General features: G+C 41.5%; 2 protein-coding genes across 11 annotated transcripts in view; one reads left to right on the top strand and one right to left on the bottom strand.

The window, feature by feature from the left end:
- Positions 1-18,545, top strand: part of REV1 (REV1 DNA directed polymerase) — a 93,480-nt gene extending 74,935 nt beyond the window's left edge. For 8 of the 9 annotated variants that reach the window (XM_032840311.1, XM_032840310.1, XM_032840314.1 and 5 more), the window contains 12 exons: positions 642-761; positions 6,117-6,337; positions 6,569-6,741; positions 12,350-12,452; positions 13,598-13,763; positions 14,001-14,203; positions 15,428-15,661; positions 16,276-16,396; positions 16,989-17,209; positions 17,319-17,475; positions 17,783-17,885; positions 18,143-18,545. In XM_032840311.1, coding sequence (XP_032696202.1) covers positions 642-761; positions 6,117-6,337; positions 6,569-6,741; positions 12,350-12,452; positions 13,598-13,763; positions 14,001-14,203; positions 15,428-15,661; positions 16,276-16,396; positions 16,989-17,209; positions 17,319-17,475; positions 17,783-17,885; positions 18,143-18,254 — 1,934 coding nt within the window. In that variant the 3' untranslated portion in view covers positions 18,255-18,545. The remainder of the gene's footprint in view (positions 1-641; positions 762-6,116; positions 6,338-6,568; positions 6,742-12,349; positions 12,453-13,597; positions 13,764-14,000; positions 14,204-15,427; positions 15,662-16,275; positions 16,397-16,988; positions 17,210-17,318; positions 17,476-17,782; positions 17,886-18,142) is intronic. The other variant, XR_004380621.1, reaches the window with a different exon arrangement.
- A 781-nt stretch (positions 18,546-19,326) lies between these two features.
- Positions 19,327-25,156, bottom strand: part of EIF5B (eukaryotic translation initiation factor 5B) — an 85,679-nt gene continuing 79,849 nt past the window's right edge. For both annotated transcript variants that reach the window (XM_032840320.1, XM_032840319.1), the window contains exons 19-24: positions 24,671-24,802; positions 24,485-24,561; positions 24,218-24,382; positions 22,262-22,400; positions 20,437-20,598; positions 19,327-20,066 (exon numbers count right to left, since the gene is read on the bottom strand). In XM_032840320.1, coding sequence (XP_032696211.1) covers positions 19,959-20,066; positions 20,437-20,598; positions 22,262-22,400; positions 24,218-24,382; positions 24,485-24,561; positions 24,671-24,802 — 783 coding nt within the window. In that variant the 3' untranslated portion in view covers positions 19,327-19,958. The remainder of the gene's footprint in view (positions 20,067-20,436; positions 20,599-22,261; positions 22,401-24,217; positions 24,383-24,484; positions 24,562-24,670; positions 24,803-25,156) is intronic.

Genomic DNA, 25,156 nt, shown 5'->3' with positions numbered 1-25,156 from the left:
ATGTCCTTTTTATGTCTTCCATAAATTCCTCCTCTTACAGGGCCCTGACTGACACCTTCTCTGTCCCCCCTCCCCCATTGTCTTGGCTCTGCTCTGCTTTACTTTTCCACGTCCACACCCCACCTGGGACCTTGCTGTCCCTCTCTGTTTATAAGACTTGCCTATCCTTGGTTTCCACTGCACATGGTCTGATTATATAGTGAGACTTCAGGTTCTTAAGGCTCCCTTTCCCCCCCGTCCAGGAGCATGCCTTTGGCTTTATTTCCCTGCTCAGCCTGGACACACTGGTTGGCAGGGTGATGGAATTTCTCATCGTTACCCCCAGTGCCTGCATCTCCGATCATAAGGTTAGGGACTGCTTTCTCCCCTCCTACCAGAGTAGGAGATGTTGAAATGACACTCAGTTTGGAAGCAAAGGGAAGCCTCTGTCCAGTATCCATGCAGGTTATATGTCCTGTTTAACAAAATTCTGCTAGTTTTGTACTCTGTTTGAACTTATCAGAATTGGGAATTATTTATTTTCATTGGTTTTGAAAGAAATTTGATAGGTAACTTGTCTGTAGGTGTCTTTGTTAAGAATCTTAATTTAAAAATAACTGTGGTGAATATTTCTTGAAAACTTTTTTTTTAAACTTTTATAGGTTCTAATATTCTCCTTGCTAGAATGGCAACTCGAAAAGCAAAACCAGATGGCCAGTACCACTTAAAACCAGAAGAAGTAGATGATTTTATCAGAGGTCAGCTAGTTAGTAATCTACCAGGTAAATACAGATCTTTGCTTTTTAACTCTTGTTGGTTGTAAATATCTATTAGTGCTTTTCATAATTTACAATGTTACTCTCTGTTCCAAAACATGTGAATTAAATTTCTTTTTTTTATCCATGATTGAGTGCCATGAATAACAGAATTTGGAATTCCTCAGTGAGTAATCCCCTCAGTTGACTAATCAGGACCTGAATGTTACCTTTTATTTCTATTTCTCACATATTTTACTTTAAATATTTCTCAAATGGCAAGATAAGGGAATTCCTAGCAATCATTTTAAAAAGAATATGATGAAGTTGACTTTTGGTCTTTTAAATAAATCTTAACTGAAATTGTGTACTTCTAGGCTAAATAAAAAATTTTGAGAATCGATTCCTCTGTTTATAAAAATATACTGATGGGCTCATGACAGGTTTCTGAGTTTAGTAAAGCAAATAGCTGTATAAGTAGAAAATATATGAATCCTATTAGGAAGAATAAAACCTAAAGACAAAGTATTACGTTGTGTTAAATCAGAGGTAGACGTAAAATGTCCATCTCTACCTTTCTCTGCTGAGAGCCAGAATGTTTATTTTATATTGTTATGTGGTTACTATGTGGCTAACCTAGCTTGTAAATATCTTTCCATAGAGAAATCATCAAATATAATTAATTATAACTGAAAAACAGTTGCCCTTTTGGGACCTTGAGGAGATGTAATTTTTTTTTGTAGAACAATTCATTTCACAGTTAATAATTACAGGATAGTGCCTTTCACATTTATTAAATATTTAGATTTGCTATGGTAGATACCTCTTTCCAAGAAATTTCTCTAAACCAAGTGGTAATCCTTGATATTGTTTCAGATAATCCTATTTGTTAAAAAACACACTCTTCTTGTGGTGGGGAAAATTCAAGACCGTACCTTTTCAGTGAAAGTTTTTTTGATTCATTTGCTTGTGAAAAGTGGATTTACTGATATTTTTAGATGTATATTCCTAAATCTTATAAAAGTAAATCTGAAGCACTTAGAAATTTATTATAGGCTGTCAAATAGTAAATGACCAAAATGCCATTTTATAGTAGGTTAGTTTTAAAGCTTCCTGATTCCCCAGTAAATAACTTAAAAGAATGTATCAATGTTAGAAATGTGAAATAGGACATTTTGATTGTCAGTTTGAGATTAAATTGAAGAATAATCTTCTAAACTCAAACTAGCAAATTAGTTTTAGACAGTAAAATTCAAAGTTTTAATAACATATCTTACTGCAGGCTTCTGTAAGAAGGAGCTGGTACAGTGTATTTAAAGCTGCATGTGAACTGTGTGTTCGGACTTCCTGTGCTAGCCATCTCTGTTAGCTTGCTCAGGCTGCCGTAATAAATGCCACCGCTTATGTAACAAATTTATTTTCTCAAGATTCTAGGGGCTGGAAGTCAAAGAGTGAGTTGTCAGGGTGGTTTTCTGAGGCTTCTCTCCTTGGCTTGTAGATTGGCCGTCTTCTCCCTGTATTGTCACATGGTAATTTTTCTTTATGTGTCTCTGTCCTACCTAACTCTTCTAACAGGGACAGCAGTCATACCGGATTAGAACCCATTTGAATACAACCTCATTATCTTAATTACTTCTTTCAAGGCCCTCTCTCTAATTATAGTCACATTCTGGGGTATAGAATTTCAGCATACAAATTTTAAGGAGACACAGTTCAGTCTGTAATACCATCTTTGAACTGAATGATTTTTGTTTGTTTGTTTATACACAGTGTGTATTTCCTGAACATTTCATTTTAGTTTGCTTGCTGGCTAGAGGGACTTTATTTCCTGAAGGGCAAGTGTGAAGTTCCCTGTCTTGGTTAAATTCTTAAGTATATCCTTGCATTTCTTCAGGGATGTCTGAAATACAGTGGGAGGGCAACAAGAGTGGCTCCCTCTGGCAAACCACCTTCCCATGTGGTCTCCTCTCTTCTTCATACCCACAATTCTTCGTGATTTCCATAGGTCTTTTGAGTTTTATCAAATTCCCAAATTCTTAATCAGATCGATTGAGAACCTTTCACAAAGGCATGCAGAATGTTGCTTTGCACTGTTGTTAGGCCTGTGTAGAAGATGGTGTTGCAATCATCTTTTCCCAAAGTGTGCTCTACAGAATGCGGGCTGTTCTTTGGGGGGCGGGGAGGGGGGGATTAAAAAAAAAGTTTTCACATGCACGCAGGAACCATCCCTGGTGGAGGGCCCGCTTAGTAAAAGTTGAGAATTGTTACAATAAAGAAACCTATTTATCTTTGTTAAAAGGTAGTAATTTCCTACAGACATTTGAAGATGAATATATAGTGCCTGTTAACATCTTGTGGAACATGCTTTAGGGAAATTTTGCTCTCTAACCAATAGTCAGAAGAAACTCAGGATGATTACATCTCACTTGTCCTCTACAAGCTCTGGCCCTCTGTGCCCGTAAGTATTTACTTGGCACACAGTGTGTCCAGCACGCTGTACACAGTTATCGTAGCTACACGAGAAGGAGAAAACACATTACTAAGTCAGTTTATGTTTTCGGGGACTCTGCAGAATAGTGATTATATGTTACGCTAACAAATAATTACCTAATGAGATCTGTTTATTTAGTCAAAGAAGGGATCGTCCCCATTGACTCTTTAATTGCAATAGCCTGTTTCTGTGAATTCTTTGAGATCTTTGCCAGGCCTTTCACCTCATGTTTGTGCCCCTACCGTGAGGACCTTCTGCACCTGGTTCAGCCCATGCTGGGTTTGGGCCCTCAGCCATTCTCAGAGAAACTCGACGACCGTGTAGGCGGACATAAAGATCTAAAGTGTTGTCATATGGGAACCAGGAGCTAAGTGAAGGCAGTAGCATTTCAAGTTAAATGAATTACAAATAAAATGAAAATTCAGTCCCTCTTTTGCACTAGCCACATTTCAGTGCTCAACATCCTCATGTGGGAAGTGCCTATTGGACTGCACAGCACAGGTAGAGAACGTTTTCATCATCACAGAGAGTTCTGCTGGACAGTGCTATTTTGATGGTGAAAACCTTTTTCTTTAAAACTTGATTCTCCTGTGTCTTTATTGTACTTTCAAGTCTGGGTGCCAGGGGAGGAGACCTTACTGGCAATTTTTAATTTAGAGTAATAGTTCCCCTTCAAGGAGAGAAAGCAAGTCTTTGTCCCAGTGGCTTGACCAGGAGCTTCCACATCTATTTTTTTTCCCTCCTCCTTCTCTCCTTGGATACTTGGTTCTAAGCTAGCATGTTTTCCTTCACTTTTTCCTTTCTAGGTGGCTGCACTCAATTTGAGTGCCCTTTGAGGGGCCTCCTTTCTTTATAAATGCTTCCATGATGCAGGCAGTTAAACTAACAACCTATCAGGATTTTGGTGCTGATTAATTTTTCCTCCCCACTCAGTATAATAGGGGCTAGAGGTGGGGCGCCGCCCCCACTTGCCTCCCTCCCACTTGTTTCATTAGATGAGCTTGCAGCGGACAGGGTCTTCCCTTCCTCCCTACAGGGACAATTCACTTAGATTAGGTTGATCATTGTTCATTTGGTGATATTTAATATGATAGCCTTTATTTTGTATTTATTAGGAATAATAATTCTGTTCCTCTGTAGTGAAGATATTCTCAAAAACAGTAGGTTTTTCCCCTGCCCCACGCCACACACGTAGAAATAACCCAGGATTATTGCCTCTCGCTGATTTTGCAGGTCAGTGAGAACATATCAGCTTTGCAGATCTCTAAGGGAAATATCACAGTTTGAGAGTGGGGAGTGGGGTAACAGAGACAAAAAGCCTTTCTTGAACGATGAATAGTGTGTAGAGCGTCTGACTTTGGCCAGCCCTGGGTATGATTTGCTTCTTACCTTGGGGTTCTCTCCATCTTGAAAGATACTTAGATGGGTTTCACTTAGAATTTTACCTTTTTGTGAATGGTATTCCTCTGGCAGATTTTGCTGAGGTTAAAGCAGACTCTGGTATTCTTTCTTGTTCTCTTTTTACTTGAACTTTAAAATGGCACAGATGGGAGGCAATGCGCTTAACACCTTTCATCTTGTTCATGAGGGAAAAACTTTTCTTGTTTTAAACTTGTCTTGCCTGTCTCCATGGCCATAGATCGTTTGTGAGGTTGGCAGCCTTCTAACCCTATGTCCTATGTAACTGCTCCGGGAGCTGCTCCTGGCAGAACCTGGACTGAAGACTGCTCACAGAATAGCCGCTAGAAGAATGATGATTGATGGGATGCCCGCGTGACCCAGTCAGTTGGGTGTCTGCCTCCGGCTCAGGTCATGATCCTGGGGTCGAGCCCAACATTGGGCTCCCTGCTCAGCGGGTAGCCTGCTTCCTCCTCTGCCTGCCACTCCCCCTGCTTGTGTGTGCAGATGCGTTCTCTCTTACACAAATGAATAAATAAAATCTTAAAAAAAAAAAAAGATGATGCTCAAGTGATGAGCACAATGTAGCCGCTGTCACTCAGCTGTCCCACGAGATCCTGCAGAAGACCAGAAACAGTCTTTTCCTTATTGGTGGAAATTACTGATTTGGTAGTATGCAGACCATTCTGATCAGAATTTTAGTTTCTCTAGGTTACTCTCAAATATCTCTCCAGATATGTGTACCTTTGTTAAGATTTGGGCCAAATTGAGAGCGACAGAACTCATCAGCATTCTGCAGGTGAAGCTCAGACCCGGCGTCAGGAAGAGAAGGACCCAGGGACTGCTGCGTGCTGGCCCAGCTGTGGGGGGGGTTGAGACCTTTTAGAGAGATAATCTTTGTTAGTAAAAGAAATCTATCTTGCCCTCACTGCCATGTTGTTTCATCCCCAAGTCACTTTATCAAGTGTGACAGCAATAACATTCTTGGGTTTGGACCTGTGTCGTAAGTTCTTGTTCTAGTTTCCATTCATAGAAAGTGAGACTGAAACTGTCATGAAATTTGGCCATCACCGAAATCATAGTAGAATCCCTAACACTCGTGAGTCTCTTCACATGTAGGTCATACTGTAGGCCCATGTAAACAAGCCTATAACTTCATTTGCTGATTTTCTCAATAAGATAGAAATCTTGATATTACTCAGTAATGAATAAAGATGGCATTCTTCTGAGAACTTATGTAGTTTACACATATTTGAGAAGGTTCACCTATATCTGGAGCTCAGATTGAGGAGAGGATTCTAAAAATAACTTTATTAGCATTTGCACTAAACAGTTCTTTAAAGTCTATGAGATGTTTCAGTTACGTCACTTAAAAATTTTGAGGGAGATTAAACTAGTTGTTTTGTGAGTGAATGATAGTTATTTCGCATTGCTAAATTGTTTTTAATGGTTTATGTGAAGAATTAAAGAATTATGCGTATCCCCTTTTCTAGGAGTTGGACGTTCAATGGAATCCAAGTTGACCTCTTTGGGAATTAAAACTTGTGGAGACTTGCAATATATGACAATGGCAAAGCTCCAGAAAGAATTTGGTCCCAAAACAGGTCAGATGCTTTATAGGTTCTGCCGTGGTTTGGATGATAGACCAGTTCGAACTGAAAAGGAAAGAAAATCTATTTCAGCTGAGATCAACTATGGAATAAGGTTTACCCAGGTATTGATCTCTTAATGAGTTTTATCCATTTATTTACTGTTCTTTCTCTCCACCTAGTCCTGTCTCTCCAGCTAGCCCATGGACTCTTGTTGCTTGAATACTTTATACTCTTGTTCCTGCAGCTTTCAGGATATATAAAGAGTATACATGTTTGATTTTGAAAGTGAAAATACTTGAGAATTGTTCGGTGTTTAGAAAAACAACGGAGTTTTTCTGTTTGTCTTTCCATAGTCAAAAGAAGCGGAAGCTTTTCTTCTGAATCTTTCAGAAGAAATTCAGCGACGACTTGAGGCTGCCGGCATGAAGGGTAAACGCCTGACGCTCAAAGTCATGGTGCGAAAGCCTGGGGCCCCAGTCGAAACTGCAAAATTTGGAGGCCATGGGATTTGTGATCACATCGCCAGGTAAGCTTATGTGTAAAAGGATTTTGGCTAATTGATATTCCAGTGCAGGTTATTACAATTAATAATAGGAAAAGGAAGAAAACCGAGGAAGAGTCTAAATAAAGATCTGTACAATCTGGGGTTATCAGATATTCAGCCCAAGGCCATTGCTGTCGTGTCACTGCCCTCAGGTTCGTCTGGTCATGGGAACCTGTGTGCCTGACCTTTGGAGGGAGTCTTGAGGCTGTGGACTTGTGCACGGACAGAAGGAAAGGGTGGCGACGGTTGTGGGTGGCAACAGGCTCCTGGAGGGAAACCTCAGCACAGTGCTTCAGAAAGTGATTTTAATGAAATATTTGCTTTATTTACGGAGGTATAGGTTCTGTTTCTGAAATGATTAATTATTGTAGTCTCTGCAGACTGGGAGAAAGCATTTAACCCCCCCCCCTTTTTTTTTTTAATGTGAGGGCCGCGAATATAAAACTTAAGGTTTGTAACCAAAAGAAAATACTTATTCTTGTGTACCATTTTATATACCAATGCTACACTGTATTTTGTCTGTCAAAGTGTTGAGACATCTGACCTGAAAGCCACGCATAAGTAATTGTGTGTTTATTTAAAAAAAAAAAAAAGTTTTTTAGCTCCTGCCAGCTGCACCAATTATGTTTTTGTGTGTGGTGTTGTTGACAGAAGTCACAAGAGGACTGCTCTTAGTCAAAGGCAGCTGCCAGGTTTGTCACTCACGCATTTGTTCACCATGAAAACAAGGATTATAAATTGTACGTGAAACCACATATTTATAAAATATATTTTTATGCAGTTGGTAAGATTTAGCTGTTATATTTACCTATTTTAATAAACATTTTGATACGTACCTGTCTTTCAAATTGTAGTTAGTTAAATACACTGTTAGTGATCATTTCTATAATAAGTTGGTTGTTAGCCCCTAACTCTGGAATAAAATGATCTTTTTACACATGGATTCTGTGGAAAAAATCAGATCTAGTTTATTAATACCTTTTCTGAGAATGTAACCTGGAACTTGATTTGTTTAAGATACATGGGAAGGGTTATTCAAAAACTAAATAATTTTTCTTCGGGAAGAGAAATGGCACTGGTTTCCTCTTTTCGTATATGTATTTTTAAATATCTTCTAGTTACTTAGCACTGTATGGGTTCACTCTAATAGTAATAAGAAAATCAGCCTCATTCAGTCCTTTTTGGAGAATTCAGGTGCTCCAAAAATATAATTTTAACATGAAGAAAACTAGGATTAATTGTAACTTTATTCCCCCGACCCCCAGTTGAAGGATAATAGCCATTTTGTGAGCGCATTATCTGCTCGCTGTTGGTATTTGTTCCATTTTTGTCCTGAACTTAAGGAGTTTCACTAGGAAAATTTAAAACATTTAAAAGTAGAACAGTAGGGATGCCTGGGTGGCTCAGTTGGTTGGACGACTGCTTTCAGCTCAGGTTATGATCTCGGAGTCCCGGGATCGAGTCCCACATCAGGCTCCCAGCTCCACGGGGAGTCTGCTTCTCCCTCTGACCTTCTCCTCGCTCATGCTCTCTCTCACTGCCTCTCTTTCAAATAAATAAATAAAATCTTTAAAAAAAAAAAATAAATAAAAGTAGAACAGTAGAGTGAACCCATTACCTGATTCTAGTACTGCTATCAGCGCCTCCGTACCATCCTAACTCCCTTTCTTCCCAGTGATTTTGAAGCAAATCTCCGATACCAGCTCATTTCTCCCACAGATATTTCAGTGTTCGTCTCTAACGAGATGAGGACTCAGTTGAATAACCACAGGACAGTTTACAATCTGCTGTGCATAGCTGGTAGTCAGGTGTACATTTTGCTGTGTCCTTAAAATACTTCTTTTGGAGGGCACCTGGGTGGCTCAGTTGGTTAAGTGACCGCCTTCGGCTTAGGTTATGATCCTGGAGTCCCGGGATCGAGTCCTACATTGGGCTCCCTGCTCATCTGGGAGTCTGCTTCTCCCTCTGACCCTTCCCCCTTCTCATACTCTCTCTCTCTCATTCTCTTTCTCTCTCAAATAAAATTTTTCAGTAAATATTGATTTAAATACATAAAATTTTTAAAAAATACTTATTTTGGAGAAGATGATGTAAAAGAGCACATGATTAATCAAAACAGGTGTAATTTTATAAATATTAAGAACATTCAGATCAGTTGTAAACCATTAACTTAAAACCTAACATCTCGGTGGTGTTTTAACTGCGTGAGGAATGCTTTAGGGGAGGGATTATGAAATACTCTAACACTGACCTTGTATTTCCTCTGCTTCTGGGTTGACACAGTGTATCCTGTGGGCCTTATCCAGCCTGCGGCCTGTTTTTATGTGGTTTGTGTGAGCCAAGAATGGTATTTATCTAAAAGTCTGTGCAAAGTGAAGACTGTTTGAGAGGCACCATAAAGCACAGGCGATTTACTCTCTGGCCCTTTACAGAAAAAGTCTGTGGGCCGCTGCCGAGTCAGGAAGTGGTACTCCACGTCTCATGATTCTTTTACCTCTTGTCATTAGCTATGTGACAATCATGTGCCTCCCAGACTGTGATATGTTATAGTACTGTAACACAAAGGACACGTCAAAGAGCCCTATGTAAGTTGAGATCTGTGGCTTAATTATCACATAGGGAGTTTTAACAGTTTTTCTTTTGGGGAAATAATTCCCCCGCTGTGGCTCTCTTTTGTATATATGTGCTTTTAATTTTAGTTTTATAAACACACACACACACACACACACACACACACACACACACACACAGTCCCCTGCACTACTTCTCTTCCACTGCCTGTTCCTGTTTCCCCTGATGCATTTCCTTTGCCCCCAGCAGTGTTCCGTGGCGGTGATCCTGTGCAGCCCCACATGGTTGATCACAGAGTCTGCTACGACCACATTCCCTTTTTTTGTGGAACTTGTTTGTCCTGGAGTTACTGAGCTTCTCGTTTTGTTTGTTGGCTTTTTTGTGAATTTGCCAAATTCCCTCCTAGTGTGTTTCAGTGCACCAGTTAATCACCTGGTTCGATCTTTTCTCTTGGAGCGCTCTCTTGAGGGCCCTCCAGCGTGCCAGTGCAATCGGGATTAGATGTACTGTGGACTGGGATCGAAGGGGTGTCCCTTCTCTATGATCTGGGTAGGATCCTGTTTTCCTGCATCCCTGGTCTCCTCCTAGTATCTAGTGAGAAAGAAGGCATGGGTATAAATTGTTTTGAACCTGTCTGTCCTCATGCTCAGTAGTTTTACTGACTTAAAAGTTATAGTTAGAAATCATTTTTCCTCATTTAAAGACTCCATTGTCATCTTTTATTTCCAGGATTACTTTTGAGAAGCTCAGTGCTCTTTTGATGGCCTATTTCTTTTTTTTTTTTTTTTTTAAGATTTTAGTTACTTCCTTGACAGAGCTAGAGAGCACAGCAGGGGGAACAGCAGAGGGAGAGGGAGAAGCAGACTTCCTGCTGAGCAGGGAGTCTGATGCAGGGCTTGACCCCAGACCTCTGGGATCATGACCTGAGCTGAAGGCAGACGCTTAACGGACTGAGCCACCCAGGTGTCCCAGGGGTTCTGGAATTTTATTTGGTCCTTGTTTTTGTGCCAGGTACTTAATCAATAGTAATTTTTTATTTCTACCAACATTTTAAACTTCTGAGTATTTCTTAATTCTTTGGACATTTAAATATGAGTATCTGTTATTTCACAGATGCTGTATTCTCTCTTTTAAATACTCTTCTGTTCCCTCTGTCACTTGTTTCTTCTGATACCTTTTTTTTTTTTTTTTTTTTTTTTTTTACTGTTTTTATAATTAGAGGTTTTCTTCACCTGTCTGTGTGATAGTCCATGGCTGTCTGTTGAGACATGAACTTCTAAAATTTTATTTGGAGCCTCTAGATTTGTAGTGGGACGTGTGGACCAGTGGGCTTCATCATAGACGAGTGATTGAGGGGCTTGGTCTTTGGTTATCACAACCAGTTGTATTTGTGGTCTCTGCTGTTAGGCTTGTCAGTTTGCCGTGAGAGAGGTCTTCCCATCTCTAGCCCACAGTTGGTGAGCCGGTGTGAAGATGGCAGCTGGCATTCTGGTTTCTCAGTGGAAGAGCAGTCTGGTAGTGTAGTTTCTTTTGAGTGAGGTGCCTCCCTCCCCTTGGCCATGCATGATGTCCCCTAACTCTCAGCGTCGACATGCCAGGTATAGTGCATCCCAGAGGAAGGACTGACTCTGTCTCTGCGGCACACACACGTTCTCTCCCCCTTCTCACCCCCTTTGCTGGCACCTGACACTTCCAATCATGGAGCATTTCTGAGGTTCTATAACATAAATTGACTTCTCTCAAGCTGGTGCCTTGCTTTTTAGGCATAGCAGGCATATTTGGTAAACTTACATTTTCTAATGTGCTTTCAGTCTTCTAGATCACGATTAACCAAAAAATAAATAAATAACGGTTGACCCAATACTTAAAAATTGTTTCCAAGACAGTTTAATGGTATTCTGGAAAGATAAGAAGATAAACACATTTAAACCACCATGGTCCACTAAAAATCTTGTTCTTAAGTTCTTCTGGATTTATTTGTATGAAATAAACTTAATTGAGGCAAGAAATCAATGGAAATATTTTGCAAATGGTTTCCTTAAAAATATGGGTAACTTTCATGGATGTACATAATGTCCTCACATACTGAGAAAGTTAAAATATAATAAAATAGTTTTTAGGGGCACCTGGGTGGCTCAGTGGGTTAAGCCTCTGCCTTTGGCTCAGGTCATGATCTCAGGGTCCTGGGATCGAGCCCCGCATCGGGCTCTCTGCTTAGTGGGGAGCCTGCTTCCCCCCCTCTCTCTGCCTACTTGTGATCTCTGTCCAAAAAAAAAAAAAAAATAGTTTTTATCACCTACTAATGCTGGCAGTTTTCCCTCCCCCTTCGAGAATTCTTAAAGATCTAAGAATTGTGTATTCCAGTCCCACTGGGTTTTAGACAGGGTACCACTGTATTTCCTTTGTCATAGCTGCCCACACATTTGTTGATTTCTAGAGCTTCTGAGAATTGTCATGCACATACTCGCATGTTGAAATTATTCAGGTATGAATTTACTTCAAACATAACAAAAGTCAAGAAAACATGGGTATTCATCTTTTCATACCTCAACATGGATAATCTTGGAATGTAAATATTTAATTTTTTAATGTAAAATTTAAAATTTCTGTTGGAATCTCAAACATATTTACATTCATGCTTTAGTTGCAACATAATATGTTATTTGTATATATACATGTTAACTAAAATACATCTTTTTAAAGAATTTTTTCCAACTTATTTTCAGTTGGCCAGGTCTTCTTTAGTCTGTATCTCAAAGTCCGAGCGTTCTGTATGGTTTTTCTTTTACTCCTTGTTGTCAATGTAATTAATTTGTTATTACTGGTTTCCTTGAAGGAAGACATTCTCATTCGTTTTTCAGTGATTATATTTAGTATTTAATTATTTAAACTTTTTTGTAACTTTCTTGACAAGTTTCCTCTGCCTTTTCACATAGTTCAATACCTGTGAGGTACTAGTGAATATATATATGGGATGTAGCTTTTGTTCCTTTAAAAAAGTTAATTCTATCACTTACAGGACTGTAACTCTTGACCAGGCAACAGATAGCGCAAAGATAATTGGAAAAGCTACACTAAACATGTTTCATACGATGAAACTAAATATATCAGATATGAGAGGGGTAAGTAACATTTTAAAATTCTGCCTTTCTGCAATGTTTTTCTCATTTAAGGCTTGATCTAAGAATGGTCATGAGGGGGTAGTGGGTTTATGTGCGTATTTTCATCTTATTTGAGATAATACCAGGAGACTAGAAACTGAAAAATTGTTGACTTTCTTAACTGATCTGATCTTGTTATTTTTCAGCACAGAGTCAAATTTGTTCTGAAAGCTCTTAGTTTTCTGTGTAGAATGATTTTGTTATCTTAAATTTTTAGAGTATCTTTTAGTTAACCAAGGGCTTATTTTACCTACCTTATCTTTCTTCCCATTCTCAATCCCCTGGAAGTAGATGGGACTGTGAGGAGTATAGAACTGCAAATAATTCTTGTACCTTTAAGGTCCTTTTTAACCAAATTCATTCTGATGTCTGTTGATGCTCTAGAAGGGAGCATTTACCACAGGCACACAAACATGCTTTTGGGACATTAGGTGAGATGGTATAAAAAAATGTAAAAATCTTAATTTTCTTAAGGATGAACCATTGCAGGTTCCACTGTGTGTGTACACATATGTGAGTAAAAGGCATTTATTGGTTTGGTGTGGCATTTTTGGAAGGATTAAAGAATTACTAAACCAGACACGATTAAAACTTCTCTCTGAAATATTGTTATAGTAAGACTTTATGGTGGTGTGGGGTGTTGTTATCTAGACGCCTCAGGGTGCGGTGTACCCCCGGGCACTGCCCATCCCCCCCACACCCGTTTATTTGAGAAGTACTTCATTTTAAACAAAAATGATAAATGAAGTAAGGCTGCAAGTAGAATGCTCTCTATGGAGTTTTTTTTAATGTTAAAAATTTGGTTGATTAGAACTTTAGTGGGATATAAAAGTGTTATACTTTTTGGATTTTTTCTGATTTTGAAGAGATTGCAGTGTATTTGGATAGAATTGGATACTCCAAGATTGAGGTGAGTAACTGCTTGCTAGCTAGTCAGTAGTTTTTGTAATAAATCATAATAGAATACTGTTGGAATACTTTAATCTTTTATTCTAGAAATAGGACCTAGAAGATCTTTTTAAAAAGGAATAGCTGAGAAGTTTGCATAGTTAATTCATATTCTTGCTTCAGTTTTCCTGGAAACACATTTCCACTTCTGGTTCTAGGTTGGGATTCAAGTCAATCAGTTGGTCCCGACCAATCCAAACCCTTCCGCATGCCCCAGTCGCCCGTCAGTTCAGTCAAGCCACTTTCCTGGTGGGTCACACTCTGTCCTGGATCTCTTCCAAGTTCAGAAAGCTAAGAAATCCACAGAAGAGGAGCATAAGGAAGGTCAGTGGTCATAACTGTGGTTCTAGTTTTGGTGGTGCTTTTACCCTTAGGAAGGCTAATAAGTTAATCTAACAATTGTCTGGCATGGATCTACTTTTTAAGAAACACATCGACATTCTGGATTATAAGGAGTCAGTAGTATAAGTTGGTTTTTACCTACAGTGGATTAAAGTAGTCCATATTATCCCATCCCTAAGGACATGAAGAAGCTGTTTTATGTATTTTCTGTACTTTCAGTATTTGTGGCTGCTATGGATCTGGAAATATCCTCTGCTTCTAGAAATTGCACTTTCATGCCATCTTTTTCTACACACCTGACATCAAGTGTCAATCCTGTTACTAGCAAAGCTGAGTCTTCAGGGAAATGGAATGGTCTACATTCTCCCATCAGTTTAAAATCAAGACTTAACCTGAGTATAGAGGTTCCATCACCTTCCCAGGTATATTTTATAGCTCTAAGTATTATGTAAGTGCAAAAGCAGTTTCAAAGTAGGAATGACGTTTTTAGTTGTCAGCATAGCCAAGAAGGGGAGAGGGCTACTTGTCAGGTAGATCAGGGACACATCACCCGTTGACTGAATTCCAAACGAGAAAGATCACATTAGGAAAAAGGTGCTGCTTTTGGGAAGATCTGCAACTCTTGCAAGTTGTAGAACGTGGACGGAAGCCAGTTCTGCAGACTGCCATCACTAGCCACTTTTATCTCTCTGTAGCAGTGGTCATGATACAGGTTTAACTCTGTTCAGCAGTACAGCTTTGGTGCTCATCAGTAGGGGCCTATATCCAAGGTTTTTCTTGCAGCATTTGGAAACCGTTCTTTCTGTAGAGGGAATGGTTTTCCTAACATAAGCCAGTAATTCCATTGATGTGCACGGTAAATGTGGAGTACGGTTGGAATTTTTGCTCCTTGTAAGGTTGAGATAGCACTATAAGCTATATTGGGCAAGTCCATTTTTCTGCTCTACTAAATAGTAGGAGGCTGAAGGAAACCTACACACAGGCTTTAAAGCTGGGAAAGGGACGGTTGTGATACACTTGCATTGGGTCCCAGATGCTAGTGAGTTATCCAGAAATAGTTGTTCCTGGCAAAGTACAACACTGGCCTATGCAGCTTATGGGATTCCATGCTGCTTAGTGGAAGGGCACAGATGTGCAGAGGAATCTGGTGTGTAGGCTAGAGAAAAGTTAGTTTCTAGAATCCCTTTTTTCTTAGTGTTGTCAGAACCAGAATTATTTGTAATTGGGGGCAGATAGTCTGTGTGAAAGGTAAACAGAACTCCGTTATCGCATTCCAGAAATCTGACATATCCCACAGGCACTGGCCCCTGCCCCCGGGGGGGTCTGAGAGAAGTCTCTCTGCCGCGGTGGCCGGAGATGCAGGGACTGTTTGGACCTGCCTGATCTGGCGGTGCTGCTGGTGTAGTGGGTATACAGTGTGCACGTGTCTCTCCAGACTCCACGTAGTACTAGCCAGGCTTCAATGGTGAAAGGCGAAAAACCTTCCGAAAATGTGCTGCTTCGGAGGGTTAGCTTTTCTAGCCTGCTTCTCTGCACCCTTTGTTTGTTGTCCAGGATGTTCAAATTGAAGTGAACGTGAGAATACTAACTCTCCTAACCTCCTCTCTGAGCACGCTTTAACTTCAGACTTTTGTGGTATTTTATAGCTCGATCAGTCTGTTTTAGAAGCACTTCCACCCGATCTCCGGGAACAAATAGAGCAGGCTTGTGCTGGTCAGCAAGGGGAGCTGCATGGCGACAAAAGGAAAGAGCCAGTAAATGGCTGTAATACAGGAATTTTGCCACAACCAGTTGGGACGGTTTTGCTACAAATACCAGAACCTCAAGAATCTAACAGTGACGCAGGAATTAACGTCATAGCCCTTCCAGCATTTTCACAGGTAAGTTATTAGAGACTTTCTACCCTACATATGCTCACCTGTCCTGCCCCAGCTCAGGGCATATCTTATTTCCTCTTTTCTCTTGGACCCTAAACTCTCAGTATCCATATCCACTGGGAGCAGAGGGATTGGCTCATTTCTGCATCATCTAAAGGAGACAGACTGGTAGAGAAGAGGGAAGATAGGTTATGTGGGTGCTTGAAATCTCCACCCAGAAGTAGAACAGGAACAAATTGTTTCTTTTCTTGGGCAGGGATGACCCTTGGGCCACACTTCAAATAACTAGGTGGAGATAGAGAATTACAGACCAGAGATAGTTACACAGTCTAAGCTTGGTGTTTAAGAAACAAAAAACTTTGCAAATGAACCCGCTTTCTTGTCCCCCCCCCATTTTCTGGTAGTCCTGCTTGCCCTGATAGTTATGCAGTGGTTTTAAGTCCATTCTTAGCCCCAAATTTTCTTATTCTAACCCTAAAACCTTGTGATACAATGAGCTTTAATATTGAGGACGTATTAAGAATTCATACAGATCAGAAAAGCATGATTTGAAAACAAAATGTTTTGTGAAAGAGCATCAGCTCAGGTTTGATTTTGAACCTTCTTGTTTCCACTAGGTGGACCCTGAGGTGTTTGCTGCCCTTCCTGCCGAGCTTCAGAAGGAGCTGAAGGCAGCGTATGATCAAAGACAAAGGCAGGGAGAGAACGCTACTCACCAGCAGCTGGCCGCTGCGTCAGGTAAGCCAGGGAAGAGACCTGTAACACAACTGAAGACGAGAAAGGAGTTCCTGTGGGGTGAGCACGTCAGGTGAGCTTAGCAGCCGGCGTCTGAGCTGCTAGTCACACTGAGAGCTCTTGGTGTCAGAGCGGAATGAGTATATGGTGCAGGTAAGTGTTGTCACAGTCCTAACTGGACCTGTATTTGTAGCTTCTTGACTTAACACCTTCATCTCAGAAAAAGGTCTGATTACCAGAAATCTTTTGAATACTCGAGATGGATACATCAGAGTTAGGTCTGAAGGTCTAACTGAAAATCTGAAGGTCTCTGAACGCACATTACAATACTGCGTGCGTACCTCATCTGTTGAATTTCCAATTAGTCCTTATAAGCCTGTCCCTACAGAACCCACTTCAGTGACTAAGCACAGGGAGTGGGCGTCCCGCAGCCTGAACTTGCAGCCTCGTGCTTTCCCCACGCACCGTCTGGCTCAGGGGCCCGTGTCGGGATGTGTGCACGCACAGGTTGGGTTGTATCTGAGGAGGAGGAACAAGAACTCGTCGTACTGTCCATACATACTTTGTTGAGGATCTCACGTTCATATTCTTTTAGTGCCAAAGAATCTGTTACGTCAGCTCAAACCAGCAACAGTGAAAGAAAAGAAACGAAACAAGAAAAAAAACCCCATCAGTTCCCCCAAAAAGATTGAGAGTCCTTTGAAAAACAAGTTGCTTACCAGTCCTGTGAAAACTCTGCCGGGGGCCTGCGGGAGTCCCCAGAAGTTAATCGATGGGTTTCTAAAACATGAAGGTCCTGCTTCTGAGAAACCTCTGGTAATAGTTCTCATACTTTTTAAAACTTTGACCTTTCTTTCGATCAGATGTTAACGTACTCGCTGTTAATGTAAATATAGCACTTTTTATCGTTTGTTTTCTTTAACAGGGAGAACTCTCTGCTTCCACTTCAGGTGTGCCAGGCCCTTCCAGCTCGCAGCCTGAGCCTGCTGGCTGCGGAAGACCCCCGGCACCTAACCTAGCGGGAGCTGTTGAATTCAGTGATGTGAAGACTTTGCTCAAAGAATGGATAACTACCATCTCAGGTTGGCTTGGCCAGCGGGACCGCCACAGACTGAGATGCAGTGCTTCTAGGATTTTAGAACAGGAACATGCTCCTCTATAGAAACAGAGTACATTTTTCTAAATCTGGTAGGCTAAACCCAGGCACCCTCTAACCTTTGAAACGCTGGGGCGGACTCTGAAATCTCCATACTGTAGACCCTGTGTTTGATGGCTAAGTCATTGCGGTAGTTAGAGAAACGTGGGTGTCCTTCATGTCTGCAGCTGCCTGCCTGCCTTCTTCCGAAGGAGGTTGGTCCTTATTTGAGTTTCCTCCCCCCGACTCTTTAGATCCAATGGAAGAAGACATTCTACAAGTTGTGAAATACTGTACTGATCTAATAGAAGAAAAAGATTTGGAAAAACTGGACCTAGTTATCAAATACATGAAAAGGTAACTATTCAATACTTTTATCAGAAGGTAAAATGGGGAATGTCACTCAGCTACTCCGGTGAGGCATGGAGCAGCTTCTACGCTGTTAACTGTGGAGGTAGTGAAAGGCGGTACCCTTCATTTTGAATCCCAAATGATCAAAAGGTTGTGCACCTTGAGATTTATACAGTTTAAAACCCTAACGATACACTTTGAACGGATTCCCACGGGAGGAGTCGTTGGTCTTACCTGGTGTTTTTTCTTAACCCGCCTTTTAGGTTGATGCAGCAGTCGGTGGAATCGGTTTGGAACATGGCATTTGACTTTATTCTTGACAATGTTCAGGTGGTTTTACAACAAACTTATGGAAGCACATTAAAAGTTACATAAATCTCACCAGGGAGCCTGGTGCTCTCGGCTAGCTGTGCCATAAGTGCTTGTGAGGTATTTGCAAAGTGCATGATAGTAATGCTTGGAGTTTTTCTAAGTTTAAATTTCTTTTTAAGCAAGTGTTTTGTATATTTCTTTTCAACAAGTGCCAAATTTGTCAGTATTGCATGTAAATAATTGTGTTCTTTAATGTAGTATAGATTCTATTTACAAAATGTTTGTTTATAAAGTTTTATGGATTTTTACAGTGAAGTGTTTACAGTTGTTTAATAAAGAACTGTATGTATATTTTGTACAGGCTCCTTTTTGTGACTCCTTTAGGAAGCACATCCTGCACTGTTTATTATATTTAAAGGCTGAGGAAACCTACAAGCCGGACTGTCACAGGCTCCATGCTAAGCTTTGAGATTCCTGAGAGGTCCCAGACTGGGATTCTGCTTGTTCCGGGTAAAGCTTCTAAATAATCTTAATCATTCTTCTCCCCAAGCATGAACACAGGAGCATGTTAAGAAAGTCGTCTTTACTTATTTTAAATTAAAACACACACATAATTGAATATTAAGTTTTTTCCTGGGAAAATTGTCTCTGCTTCTACTGTCCCTTGAGAAACTTCAGTCGTATTGAAGAATGGTACAGATTTTCAGATGTATATAGTGTTTTTCTAGGCTAGGTTATACCATAATAGTTGAAAAATATAATTTATAATCCTATGCCAGTGAATACTTGGGGACAAATGCCTCCCATTGCCTTCAATACTGTGCTATCAACATAAATAGGTAGTCTGATACTAGAGATCTTACTTTTTTGTGTGGACTTCCCACATTCTTGGGGAAAACTAGCTAAAACCCAATTACTGCCATCAACGAATCGTGACGTCTCTGCTACAACTTCGGAGCACTAAGCCCACATAATCCATCAGCTCCCTACTTACTGCCCCATCAGGAAACTTATGCATGATGGATGTACAAAAATTCTAACGCTCACGTGCTGGCACACAAGGTATTACACTGAAGCTGATGACTCATGGAGAGAAGCTACGCTAGCATGAAGGCCTAACAGAGCTCACTGGTGAATGTCTGTTTTCTTTATTGGTAGTTCAGAATTGTGCTGATTACAGTGGACTCTCCGGACTACACAAGCAGTAAATAGCAGCCAGCTATGCTTTACACCATGGTTTCACACAAAGCAGATATCAGAGTGCCTAATTTTCTATTTTAAAAAATTCCTAAGGGTATACGGCAGAAGAATGCTGGAAAAAAAATCACTGTGGGAAGGAATATGCATAAATAAAGAAGTATTTCTTACATCAAAAAAGTCCCAAGAATCACAAAATCTGCAGAAGCTTGGTTAATCAAATACTGCAGTACTGATTTAATCAGTATAAAATTGAAAGAGCTTTAGATCTGTAATAAAAATCCAAATTTGGGTTAGGGCAAACTTTAAAACAGCAGCCGGTAGAGAAGGGTTGGGAAAGGAAGGGGCAGGTGAACAGGCACATTGGAACTGTGGGGACATGTAATTGACCACTGTCAAACCAGTGTAAGTTTCTTGGTTTCTCATGGAAAACATTTTATACGCCTATTTTTTTCCTTCCATGCTTAAGTTCATCAGTGTCCAGATCCATCCGTTCCATTTTTGTCTTTTTTTTGGTGATTTTACAACGTAATATTGCATTTATTCCAATTCCTGCCCCATGTGGAAAAATTAGATGATTTCAAATACTTTCTTCAGCTCCACAATAAGCTGCCAATCACTCTTCTGCATCTCATCTCTGAACCAGTCTTTGAGGGCATCGATGGACTGCCGGCTGATCTGCAAGCCCGAGGCACAAACAAGGTCAACAACAGTGTAACAACCATGTGCTCCCTGCCCCCCAAAATGTGGCCCATGCCTGTCATCGGCTACTGCTCATTAAAAAAGAAACCTTAGCCAAAATACAAGTGCAGTATTTGCCTTTTAGAGGAGCAGATTCTCTGCAAGTCCTGGCGGGCACTCTCTGAGGAGGCCCCTTCCTCAACAAAGACAAGGCCGCATCACGGACCTGCCCTAACGAAGAATCCAGTCCTCAGTGCTACTGCGTAAAGGTAACCACAGAAGCACCGAACCCCCCACTTTCTTAAAATGAACCACAAGCAATGAACCCCCACTTTCTTAAAATGAGCCACTTTAAGGACACACTTACCTTACTGACAAGAATGTCTGTGGCTTCAAAATGTCTCCCATACATTTTGGGAGATTCACCAGGGATAGGTTCTATTTTGACACAGACTTCTTGTCCTTTTTTTGCAACATCCACTTGTTTATGGTTTATTTCAATACTTGTTACTATTCCAATGTCAACAAACTGTAAAATAAGAACTGTAGTGTAAGCAGAGCAATCTGGCCAGTCACAGGCAATGCAACTGGACAGCTGAAATAAAAACTGGAGCAAGAGGGCCAATTGAAGCCTTGGCTCTGTGCCCCTTCCTGAGCACTCATCACCGTGTGATTTTCTCACTGGAACAGTAGGGAATGACACCACCACATCCCCTCTGCCTGTCACAAGTTGGCTTGTGAAGGAGGTCACTCGTATGCTAGACAACTTGGGAAGTACCCGGTCAACTTGCTATTTCTGCTGTACCCTTATACACACAGCAGGTGCCATAGTGAAGGAGAGGCAAGCACAAACCTCAATCGGAAATGAGCTTGGAGTGGTCAGAATAAGTCAGGGTGGCAGCCAGAGACACATGATGTGGGGCCCTGTAGGCTGAGGTTAGAGGATAAAAGCTGTGAGCAGCCTCAGCTCAGTTACAGGAGAAAACCACTGCACTGCCTGCCTTGTCAAGAGATAGAGGAGAGTAACAGTGAAAATGGGGAGTGCCTGGGGTGGCCAAAGCCACAGAGGAGAGAACTGCTGCAAGCAAATGTCCTACCACAGTCCACTGAAATGTTATAAAAGCAACAAGTCCTAGTGCTCAGATGACTTCTAAGTGCCACTTGCCATTAAAGGAACCAGGTCTGGGGCAGGGAAAGTGCTAGATGAGCCTGGAGCATCTTCCTGCACCAGAAGGAAGAAAATGCTCCAAGTGCTGAAGTAACCAGCTCGAATGGGCTCCCACTGACCAGAATGGATAATGGTAATGGATTAAAACTTCACTTTTTTTAAAAAAGGGAGTGTGCATGAGTTACTTACTGAAAAGTTCAGGGGGAAGGAAAGTTCTTTACAAAAGTATTTGGGGGCGGGGGTGGATCACAATGTTACCAACTTTTGCGTAACTGCCTCACAGGCAAGGATTACCAATTACTAAGCCTAGCAGGATATTCACAGGTACTCAAAAGTGCCCCAGGGATTACTTAATTATAAAGGGAGAAAGATAGGTTTCTAACGGCAATGCTGAGCCAACAGCATTTCCCCCAGTGAACGAAGATGGCATCGCCACAGTAAGAAAGTCTGTGTGATGGGGCTGGAGGCAGGCAGGAGCACCTGTGCATATACTATCCGTTTCAACCACTGTAACTTCTGTCTAGCGAGGAGGAAACAATCCGACAAATTCAAGTTGAGAAATAATCTGCAAAACAAATGGACCCCAGAGAGGATGGGGGAGGGGCTGGTCCTACTGAGACCAAACCCATAATAACCAAATGTAGTGCACCTTGAAGGAATCCTGGACCAGGTCAGCAGGTGGCACTATGAAAGATACTTGGGACAGTAGGAGAAGTGTAGTATGAGAACTATAAATTACAGAACATTACTGAGTTAGTGTTAATTTTTCTTAGGAATATGGGTGTCCATTATTCTATTCTTTGAACTTCTCCCCACGCTTGAAACTTCAAAAAACCTTTAAAAGGGCACTATTTCACAGTACCTTGCACCTTTATTTGCTGGTGCTAAGAATCAACACTGGCACTCCTCACTGAGGTATAAATCATAGAAGGTGACAAGCTCTGCTTGTTTTCACCACTCCTGGACTCCCCATTTTATTCCTTTAAGAGACCACACTTGTTTTCAAAGTACAACCAAAACTTACATTTTTGCTAGGGACGCACATGGGTGTCCCCTGTTTCACCTGACCTGCTTCCACAGTCACTCCCATCACTATTGGGTCTCGAGAATTAAAAATATACTGGGGGAGGATTTTCATCTTGCAGGGAAATACTGCTATGTGCCTAAAAGGAAAAAAAGAAAACCCAAAAATTTTGAAGCTGACAAAACCACTTGAACATGAAAAAAGCAAATACAAGTGAGTATGAGGCTTCTTCTGTTGGCTGAAAGCAGCACTCCCCAGGCGGTGCCGGAAGAGCAGGATGGATGCTGTGGACAGCCCTCCACGGTGTCTGCCCTGGTCCAGGCCACCCACCTGAGTGCTTCTTCCCCTCACCATCCTCTTCCCCTCCCTCCATCCATGCTGTTGCTTCCCAAGTCTTAAGCTGTATCACAGGAACACTGACCCCTGCCCCTCAATTTAGATGGAGCTTAGAACCCTGACCGGACCCACGGTCAGGCACACAGGCAGCCTACTCTGGGGACCATACTGGCATCAAACCACAGCCACCTTCTCCATATCATGTCCCCAAATGAGGTGATCCAAAAGGATACTACCTTCCCTGCCTATCAAGCGTGTGTTTAAAGTGTTCTCACTGTGTCTAGCAGTCTTCTTTAGCCACATCTTTTTACTTCCAGTTTCATGATTTCAAGTAAGCATATCCCCATCTAAATGCTACTACTTGCCTGGCAATTCTACTTCAAATGTGTATCCCAATTGGAGCCGTCACTGCCTATGGACTGAGCCACCCTCATGTCTTGCCTGGAACACTGGGAGCCTGACGACTACTCGCTGCCTCCCTGAGATTCTCCCATATCCTACAGAGTCCTACCAACTTCTCTGACCCCATCTCCTTACTGCTCTCTGTCAGATTGAACACGGCTGCCTCCCAGTGTGCCCTTCTGCCTGGACAACTCCCCAAGGGTCTGGGCGGCTCACTTCAGTCCCTCCAGATCTCTGTCTGGATGGGAGATACACGGAGCTGAGCTGCTGCCCCGGACCACACTGCTTGTCGGCTCTCCTCCTGATCTAGGCCTTCCCCGCGCTGCTCTGCAGCCCCTACCCGACTTCCCATGCATTCACTGCTTGTCTCGCCTGAGCTGCAAGAGGACCTGGTCAGAGTCGGTGCGGACTCGTCTAGCACCTACAGCGATGCCATGTACACGGAACAAGCTGTGAGGTGAGCTGCAGAAGCAAGCTCTCTTACCATGGAAGACCTTGCCTCATTTCAGTCCCTCACCATGCACGTTCCCATTTTGTTCCTTCCTTCCTTCCCAAGTAATCCCAGATCAGAAACTCTAGCAAGAGGATTTTAGCAACCACTTGCCAGTTAATGAGACCCAGGCCTGCCAACATGAACATTAAAAACTAAGGCTACAGAGGATTAGTTTACATACTGCTGCAATGGCTCAGATGGGCAGAATGTATAGTTTTTAATACATTACTTCTGGGTGAGCCAATGCCATTCTACTGTCCACACACCTTTCTGGCACAAGTATCCCCCACGTGGCCAAAGTTCACCTGATGCCACCTTGCTTTTACAACAGACCTGTATTAGTACCTGCTTTCCCTAACCAAAAGAGGAGGATTTTTACTCTTACGAAAAGCAAAAAGCCAAAATGTTCAGCGTTTGTTTTGCAGTGAGCCATTAAGAAGCAGTGGGCACCCCAGACAGTGTGGCCCTGCAAAGCTTCTTTCCAGGGACCACACTCAGCATCTCAGCATCGCGCCGCCAGAGCGGTGAGCTCTGTCTGTGTTCACGCCTGGGAGTGCTCAAAAATTTTTCCATGCAAATTAATGGTAATTGCTTCTTCACGTTTCGGCTTACGGAAGGTTTCACAGGAACGCTTTACTTTCAGGATAACAGGAGAAACTTGTATTTGGTAATTCTCAACCAGCTTCGTTACCAAAGACCCACAGTAAGCAAAATCACCAACTTACTTAAATTCTTCTTGTTTCTGTTTCTTGTAGTCTTGTCTATATTTCGTAAAGGCATCAAATAAATGATAAATAATTTCTGCACTAAAAATTCTAACTCCTAAACTATCGGCCATTTCTTGTGCATCCCGTTCAATTCTCACATCAAAGGCCAAAATTACTGCGTACCTGAAAGGTTCAAACACAATAGGGATCACTCGGTGAAACAAAGAGTATGTCATGAAGGACAGGTAATATGGAAGCCTAAACAGCAAAAGAAAAATTACTTACTGGGGATCATGTTCCAGCATCACCGAAGCCTTCATAACATCTTTTTTATGGACTGGACCAATGTTAATTCCTGCATACTGTAGAAAAGGAGTTTCTGAGCTTAAGTGCCTGTGTGTCAGGTAAAAGAAACAGCACCACAAACCATGACTATCATGGACTCCTGTGGAGTTGGGAAGGATTACTTACGGGCACTTCTGATGTTTTTAGAAATTCAAGTAGAGCTTCCAAAGATCCCAGTGTAGATGCCTGGACATAGACTCCTTTTTCTTCCAACTTGATAGCATTTAGTGTCTGCTTTAACTCATGGATCAACTCATCCTTGAAAAGAAATTAAATTTGACAAGGTTGTAAATACATCTCTATCAGCAATGGCCTAGAATTAAACTATCTTTCCCTTTTTAATTAAGCATTCACATGGAAATATGAAATCAAGGCTAAAAACGTAAGGTGGAGCAGAACCTGTGCTGGAAAGGAGGAAGAGATTCGGGGCCGCCACTGTCTTAGATTTATTAATACACAAATCTAGTTAACCTCGGCTTTACTTGGCAAATAAGGTAGATGGGTGAGCAGAACAAAATGAGAACAATCTTTTCAACATTAAAAGGACTACATCAATGTAATGTGTCACCATAGCCCACAGGGTCTGCTTGACTGCCTTCACTGAAATGCCCT

This window comes from Lontra canadensis, unplaced genomic scaffold (genome assembly GCF_010015895.1).
Source record: "Lontra canadensis isolate GAN:19392208 unplaced genomic scaffold, GSC_riverotter_1.0 scaffold112, whole genome shotgun sequence".
In the NCBI taxonomy this organism is placed as follows: domain Eukaryota; kingdom Metazoa; phylum Chordata; class Mammalia; order Carnivora; family Mustelidae; genus Lontra; species Lontra canadensis.
Note: the sequence above shows the minus strand (reverse complement) of the source record. Positions and strands in the feature narration are given on the sequence as shown.